Source organism: Lottia gigantea (genome assembly GCF_000327385.1).
Source record: "Lottia gigantea unplaced genomic scaffold LOTGIsca_16, whole genome shotgun sequence".
NCBI lineage: Eukaryota > Metazoa > Mollusca > Gastropoda > Lottiidae > Lottia > Lottia gigantea.
The window spans coordinates 2,295,414-2,303,531 of record NW_008707965.1 but is presented as its reverse complement, the minus strand read 5'-3'; the positions used below and the strand labels follow the sequence as shown (position 1 = coordinate 2,303,531).

General features: G+C 36.5%; 2 protein-coding genes across 2 annotated transcripts; one reads left to right on the top strand and one right to left on the bottom strand.

The window, feature by feature from the left end:
• Positions 1–2,147: 2,147 nt before the first annotated feature.
• Positions 2,148–2,588, top strand: LOTGIDRAFT_158291 (hypothetical protein; the record flags this gene model as incomplete). The annotated part of the gene is made up of 1 exon (XM_009051002.1): positions 2,148–2,588. The coding sequence occupies one exon, from the start codon at positions 2,148–2,150 to the stop codon at positions 2,586–2,588; it is 441 nt and encodes a 146-aa protein (XP_009049250.1).
• Positions 2,589–3,323: 735 nt separating this feature from the next.
• On the bottom strand, positions 3,324–6,538 carry LOTGIDRAFT_158290 (hypothetical protein; the record flags this gene model as incomplete). The annotated part of the gene is made up of 6 exons (XM_009051001.1): positions 3,324–3,667; positions 4,184–4,294; positions 4,894–5,067; positions 5,421–5,594; positions 6,144–6,296; positions 6,439–6,538. 6 exons carry the CDS (start codon positions 6,536–6,538, stop codon positions 3,324–3,326), a joined length of 1,056 nt encoding a protein of 351 aa, XP_009049249.1.
• Positions 6,539–8,118: the final 1,580 nt, after the last annotated feature.

Sequence of the window (8,118 nt, the reverse complement as noted above, 5' to 3'; positions counted from 1 at the left end):
ACATCTACCCCAATTACTTCTGCCCGCTCAGTTTTACATCTACCCCAATTACTTCTGTCTTCTTAGTATTACATCTACTACAATTAATGCTGTCTTCTCAGTATTACATCTACCCCAATTACTTCTGCCCGCTCAGCATTACATCTACCCCAATTACTTCTGTCCGCTCAGTTTAACATCTACCCCAATTACTTCTGCCCGCTCAGTTTTACATCTACCCCAATTACTTCTGTCTTCTTAGTATTACATCTACTACAATTACTTCTGTCTTCTCAGATTAACATCCACCCGAATTACTTCTTCTCGCTCAGTTTTACATCTATCCCAATTACTTCTGCCCACTCAGCTTTACATCTACCCCAATTACTTCTGCCCGCTCAGTTTTACATCTACCCCAATTACTTCTGCCCGCTCAGTTTTACATCTACCCCAATTACTTCGGTCTTCTTAGTATTACATCTACTACAATTACTTCTGTCTTCTCAGTATTACATCTACCTACATTATTTCCGTCTGCTCAGTTTTACATCTACCCCAATTTCTTCTGTCTACTCAGTTTTACATCTACCCCAATTACTTCTGTTTACTCAGTTTTACATCTACCTCAATTATTTCTGTCTGCTCAGTTTAACATCTACCTTAATTACTTCTCTCTGCTCAATTTTACATCTTCCCCAATTCCTTTGTCTTCTCTATTCCAATTGGAGTAGTCATGGTGTCTCTATGAGATAGACGATTGCTTGGTAACCTTAGGGTTCCAGATCTCAATTCCGGCATAGATCGAGATAATAACTTCAGATTGTTCATCCGGGTCTCCTACGTACATTATGCAAGGTCTAGTCGTTCGGATTGGACAATAAACGGAGACCCCGTGTGCCACAGGCTGTGCTCTTTAAAGATCCCTCGACAGTTGGAAGTTGAAGAAGAAAAGCCCTATGTCGCTGTCCTGGCAAACTTTCTCGCATTCCTCACTGTATGGTGTTGTCCGTCTCTTTTTTTTAGCCCAACTAGGTGCACAAAATAAGAACGTAAAACTCCATTCATTTCTTTTTTCTTCATTTCATTCCAATTGGGTGCGAAAATGGCGTGTTGAAATCTATAAAATTTTATTTTTTTTCATTCCAATTTTTTTCTTATTTATTAAATTTTGTTACATTTATGGTGGGTATTACATTTATAGTGGGTATTACATTTATGGGTAATACATGCCTTAGTTTCGGGATCGGGAATTTTCAGTAAGTGTTCACAACTCCACGTCGAGATATGAGCCTTGATTATAGTTACATCAACAAACACTTAGTTAAGTGAAATTGAAGGAACCGCCAGAGGTTCGAAAATTGGAATGGTGCAAATTGATATCAGTGTTCCCGATACACATAATTTATTTATTTATCTTTAACGATCGCGGAAATTAACAAGCTCAATGACATTAGAATGAGAATGGATGTATGAAATATGCAGCATACAGACGTTTGTTAATTATAAAAATAATCCGACCAGCAGAAACAAACAAAGACATGAAAGAAAATATCAGCCAATTAGACTGGTTAAAATGTAAACAACCAGACTTCCGGTTAACGTTTTCAGACAAATTATGGAATGTTTTTGTTTGCTGGGAAAGAGAAAATCTAACAAGGCGTGACTGTATCAAGGATTCGTTCTCTTTAAAATATAAAACACAAAACTGTTATATGCACATGGTGATGACAAGGTTAATTGTTAAAACGTTGTGTTCATTAAAACTTTGGATAAGTATATCATATAAACTGACAATTTGTTGAAAAGTTGTGTACTATAAAATCAAGGAGTAATTAACCATATAAACTGATGATGACAATGTAAATTGTTGAAACGTTGTGCACAATGGCCGGTAGAAATAATTGCGTTATGTTCTACAATAACAACTAAAGTTGATGCAGTAATTTCCACTACAGTTTGATAAAAGGAGGTGAAAAAACCCCCAAAAAACCAGAACAATTTTGATTTGGGGTCAGACTGAAACCATAGGAATAGAAAGTTACTGAGCAGAAAAACTAATTTTTAAAGTTTCAGTGTCATAAAGAAACAGATATTGGTGTTTATATTGTGATATACTCAAGGATCATATTATTGTGATAATGAATACACTTACCAGCAGAATAATCAAAATGCCTCAAAATAGATACAGGACATTTACAGAATTCCATAACGTACAGTATCAGAACAGTAAAATGATCTGGATTAAAGGTGACTATGATGGAGTTATCGGACTTTTTAATGGAACTCGTCCTAACAATTTTATGTATGAAATAGTGATAGGGGGTGGGGGAAACACGTGGACTGGAGCAAAATCAAAAACCAGATTTAAAACTAAAACTTACGATAACAACTTTATGCTAGAGCCGAAACGGTTTAAACCATTCTGGTTGACATGGAGTGAGGCGTCATTAGACATTGTGTTTGGAGTCGGAAATCAGATCGGTAATGGAAAGATAATGCGATTCAAGAGAGATCCAACATTTACATTGAAATATCTAGCTCTTTATGACGGATTTGTTCCGGTATCCTATATACTGGAGCTGCAGTGTAGCAATGAAAACATACCCTAAATCACAGCCATTTAAGATTCCTTACCGAAGTTTGCACACTGTTTCCACTTTTTTTTTTGTAAAACTGCAGATTATGGGAAGTGGAGTTTGGCTCTCAGCTATTTTGCACTTTGCTAAAATCATACCGATAAAGAAAGCAGGCTCTGGTACAGGCAGATAGAGGTTACATAAATAGAGACCTGTTCTGAATCATTATAGTTTTATTCCATATCTATTGTAGTGAATGAGGAGGAGGGGGAGGGGGTATTATTTCGAAACACCCTGTAGTAATAGTTAAAAGGCAAAAGATTTAACATTGATAAATTCTTTATTTTGAAAGAAAAAAAAAATCTTTATTATGATGACAACATAGAATAATAAAACTTAGACCAAACGTTCCTTCCGTTTTTTATTGGGTTTTTTAATGTGGCCACTAACTGTAGTGGTATTAGCCTCATCCAGTAATAGTCTGGGGGTACAAATAGGGGGTGGGGGGGGGGAACAAACTATCGAGCAAGAATTCAAATGCGGTAACTCTGTTAAAGCGTCATAGTTGCAAGCCTCTATGAAAATTGAACTGATTTGATGCATTCTGAGGCAATCTTTGGTTCAAAAAAGTAAAAAAAAAAACAGTGGGGGTTAGATTGGGATTGTAAACCATTTTACTATGGGGCAAATTTACCCCCTCCCCCTGAACCCCCACTGGTGTGCCGGAGACTGTGGTATAAGTTTAATTCGACTGGTTGAAAACATCAACTAATAAAGATCAGATCTTTCAAAAATGACCCCCCCTGCTACATGGTAAATCCCTGATTGGTCATATACCGTGGTGAAGTTTTCACTAAATAAACCACAAGAGTCTTTTAAGAAAGATAATACCAAACATCTTGTGTCATCTTTACATCTCTGTATACATTGGGAAAGTGTTGATTTGGTAACAAAATCTGTGTAGATAAGTGGTTTTGGAAAGAGATTGCATTCATAAAATGACAATGATAGAAACAAGCCACATCGAGAATCGTTAGCACACGCTTCTGAACAATTTGAAGTGGAAATTACATCGTATCTGTTATTGTCAAAAATTCCCTGTTCACGTGCACCTGAAACATAAATCGTATTCATAAATAATTGGTCGAGGTCGAGGTTGCTGAACGGTTGTAATGCCACCATAATTCAGATTAGACCAAACTATCGTTCGCAGCTTTAAATGTAGCCACTACTGTTAGGGTCTAACGACGGCGTTCTTGAACATTCATTCCAATAACCCTTTGACCTAACCTGATGACCTCTTCTCTTCTATAATTGAGACGTTTATCGTCCTCATACAACTAAATCTGGACCTATACACTACATTGTTTCGGCGCCAGATTCTCGAAACTGGGGATACAAATGGCGGACAGACTGACTCATTTGGGTGACAACGGTCGAGGGAAGGGGGCAGCTACCCAAACAATTGCGGGCAAACCAGCATGCCCTAACCAACAGCCCAACCCCCTTCTCCCAAACAGGCTTTCGTCCTGAACGCCCATGACTGCAACACAGTATACAGAATGTTCTCATACTTGGACAACCTTGCTGCACTTTCCAATTGCCATTTTCACCACACCTCAAAGTACCGGTCAAACCATTCTCGACTGAACAATTAAAAATAAATTCTTCACCAAAAATACCAGATTCTGTTACTTCAGCAGAGTTAGTGATATTCATACCTTGTGGACACTCTACAGCTGAAATAGTAAAATAAATTAGGCAAGGTGAAATGAAAACCCCACACATAAATTACGTTGAGATAGGCATTATAAATAATTCTTTAGCGACATTTAGGGATAGAGATCACATTAAATAACGGAACACAATTTTATGGTATACTACTCCTTAGTTTTATTACACACGACGTTTCAACAATCATCATTTGTCACAGTGTCATCTTGTACCATATTTCCTCACTTCACCTGAAGATGACAATGTAGATTATTGAAACGTCGTGTGTAATAAAACTAAGGAGTAGTATACCATAAAATTGTATTCCGTTATTTAAGGCATTATAAAAGGTGAAAATTCAAGGATTCTAGGAAAGAACAGGTGCTCTCTGCCAACTGCCATCACTTTTTAAAAAATCATCTTGGATTTCAGAGACAGGACTCTGTACTCTAGATATATTTTACGTTCAGTTCAAATTTTTAAAGTAGGTCTTGTATTTGTATACTAAAACCAGCCCTGTCAAATCAATAGTTAACTGAAGGCATGATAAAAACCATTATGAATAGAATTTTACAAAAGCAGGCAACCTAACGCTGTACAATTCTTGAAAGTTAAAAATTGTTACCTTGACAAGCTTTCCGTTCTGTCCACGTGCCATCTTCACCACACCTCAGAGTACCCGTCCCACCATTCTTAGTGTAGCCAACTGAACAGTTAAAACTAAAGTCTTCATCAACTATTGCGGGTTCTGTTACATCGTCAGAGTTAGTTATATTCATACCTTGTGGACAATCTACAGCTGAAATAGTAAAATAAATTAGGCAAGGTGAAATGAAACCTCAACGCATAAATTACGGTGAGATAGTCATTGTAAAAGGTGAAAATTGAAGGATTCTAGGAAAGAACAGGTGCTCTCTGCCCACTGCCATCACTCTTGTAAAAAATCATCTTGAATTTCAGAGACAGGACTCTGTACTCTAGATATATTTTACGTTTAGTTCAAATTTTTAAAGTAGGTCTTGTATTTGTATACTAAACGAGCCCTGTCAAATCAATAGTTAACTGAAGGCATGATAAAAACCATTATGAATAGAATTTTACAAAAGCAGGCAACCTAACGCTGTACAATTCTTGAAAGTTAAAAATTGTTACCTTGACAAGCTTTCCGTTCTGTCCACGTGCCATCTTCACCACACCTCAGAGTACCCGTCCCACCATTCTTAGTGTAGCCAACTGAACAGTTAAAACTAAATTCTCCACCGTAAATACCAGATTCGGTTACTTTATCAGAGTTAGTGATATTCATACCTTGTGGACACTCTACAGCTGAAATAGTAAATTAAATTAGACAAAGTGAAATGAAACCTCAACATACAAATTACGGTGAGATAGTCATTGTAAAAGGTGAAAATTCAAGGATTCTAGGAAAGAACAGGAGCTCTCTGCCCACTGCCAACTGAACAGTTAAAACTAAATTCTCCACCGTAAATGCCAGACTCGGTTACTTCATCAGAGTTAGTGATATTCATATCTTGTGGACACTCTACAGCTGATAAAGTAAAATATATTTAATAGATAACCCAAGAGTAGAGTAAATATTCTGGTTTCTGTTACATCATTAGAGTTAGAGATTTTCTCTCCTTGTGGACACTCCTAAGATGAGAAATAACCTTGGGCTTGATGGAAGGACAAAAAGAGACAATCAATATACATCAATATATTTCATTTTATATCCCCAAAAAGAGCCTTTCTTCCCGACTCGATATTATTTATGAAACATTATATTATTATTTATCCAACCTAAAAAAATACTCTCTCTCCGGAATGTAAATCTAAATTGAAATGTAAAGAGACTGTAAGGAAATTGATTCTTACCTTGACAAGTTGGTTCCATAGACCACTCACCCTTTTTACATATAGTCTGGATTTGTGATACATAGCCGATTTGGCATCTGAATCGTTTATTATCTTCGCAGCTGGCCCTGGGTGTCCATATTGCATTTATTGGCAGAATATATTTATCACAATCTACAACAAAATTATTTATTCCTTATTTTTCAGACAAGTAACCGGGTTAAACGTTCTAAAGCTGTCAGCCAAAAGTTCTAGCGAATTCGACGGAATTTGTTTCCAAGCCGGCTGCAATTCCCACAAACTCTACTATACTGACCTATTCCCCACTTGTTGCGGTGAAGTTTAGGACTGGCCACTGATAATGCCCCGACCCACAGCAAGACCACCATCAACATCAAATTAGCATTGACCATCATATTGATTCGATAATCAAGTTTTATGATCAGTGATGATTGTTTGAGTTTATATAGAAACAGAAAGAGTGGGTTGATTCAGTAAATCGATTGAGCCGAAACGCAGAACATGTTGTTCACATATTTTTAACTGATTTATCCTGGTATATTTCCTGACAGCTGACAGTAACGCCAGTGGTTATGGCTTTTCTGAATCACTGCTAGCCGACCATCGGTGTTAAATTTTTAACTTGTTTGAGCCTCTTAGCATTGATCTTGTTCTGATTATCCGCACCTATATATACAGCTGGATCGACTGTAGTGATGGAAGATGAATTTTTCAGCTCACATGTATAGCTTGGTAAACTGGAATAATGAGAAAATATGGCGACCTTTGAACTGAGACGAGATCAGTTTCGTTAAATAGAGCTTTGATGAAACATGACATCGCCCCATACGCATATCGCCCCTTCCCAATTCCCTCGATGAAAACAGTCTATTGAAACTATTCTTGACCTAAATCATAAAATGACAATACCTGTTCACTGCTTTCTACCACTTTAAGTGGGTTTTGATATGGCGATTTTTGCTTAAAAGGAAGTTGATTAGAATATCATTACATTGTACACAAATAGAGTTAATCACGTGATTAGGTGTTCAGTGTTAAAGAATCATACTCCAGTCTACCTAGCGTTCTTGATGACGAGTGCTGAAGCATTATTCCTCATTAAGAATTATGGAAGTTTTTTAACAAAACCCTCTCATATCAAAGTATTATATAAAAAACAATACGATTTAAACTTCTAATTTTAATAAAATAGTTTGGTCCGCGTGGTCTAATTTTGATGACAACATAGTCTTATTCATACTTGATCTTTCTATAACATACTTGATCTTTCTATAACATACTTGATCTTTCTATAACATACATGTACTTGATCTTTCTATAACATACATGTACCTGATCTTTCTATAACATACTTGATCTTTCTATAATATAGGCCTCGTTATTATTGCTAACATCGTATTTACTAGTCACCGTTGTGATGTTGGCACTGAATAATATGCAAATACGAATAATAAAACATTGTTAAACATCTTGCGTCATCTTTACATTTATTTACACATTGAATAGAAGATTTAATATCAAAAGATTCGTAAATTACAGTTTCTTAAAGTAAAAGCTATAACCCAATTGGTTTGGTAATTTGGATGAAAGAAATCCACAATCATAAGTATCACACATCACTGGGAATGGCTAACAATAATCAGTTGTGAAGTGTCACCACGATATAATATGTTATCTGTATGCCGAGTCGTTCGGAAGGAACAATAAACCAAGGCCCCGTCTGCTACAGGCTCTGTTAAAGATCCCTCGACAGTTGGAAATCGAAAAAGATCCTGGCAAAATTCCCCTCATTGCACCCTGCTTGGCGTTGCCCGTCTTCACTAGCCCAAATGGTGCAGAAAAGTAGGACGTAAAACTCCATTTATTTCATTTTCATTTCAATTGTATGCTAACAGAATAAAGGGAGTTCAAAATGTTTTGTTTTTTTGCGAAGGAAAAATAAATATTCATTTCACAAACTTGTTAATAGTTTAAT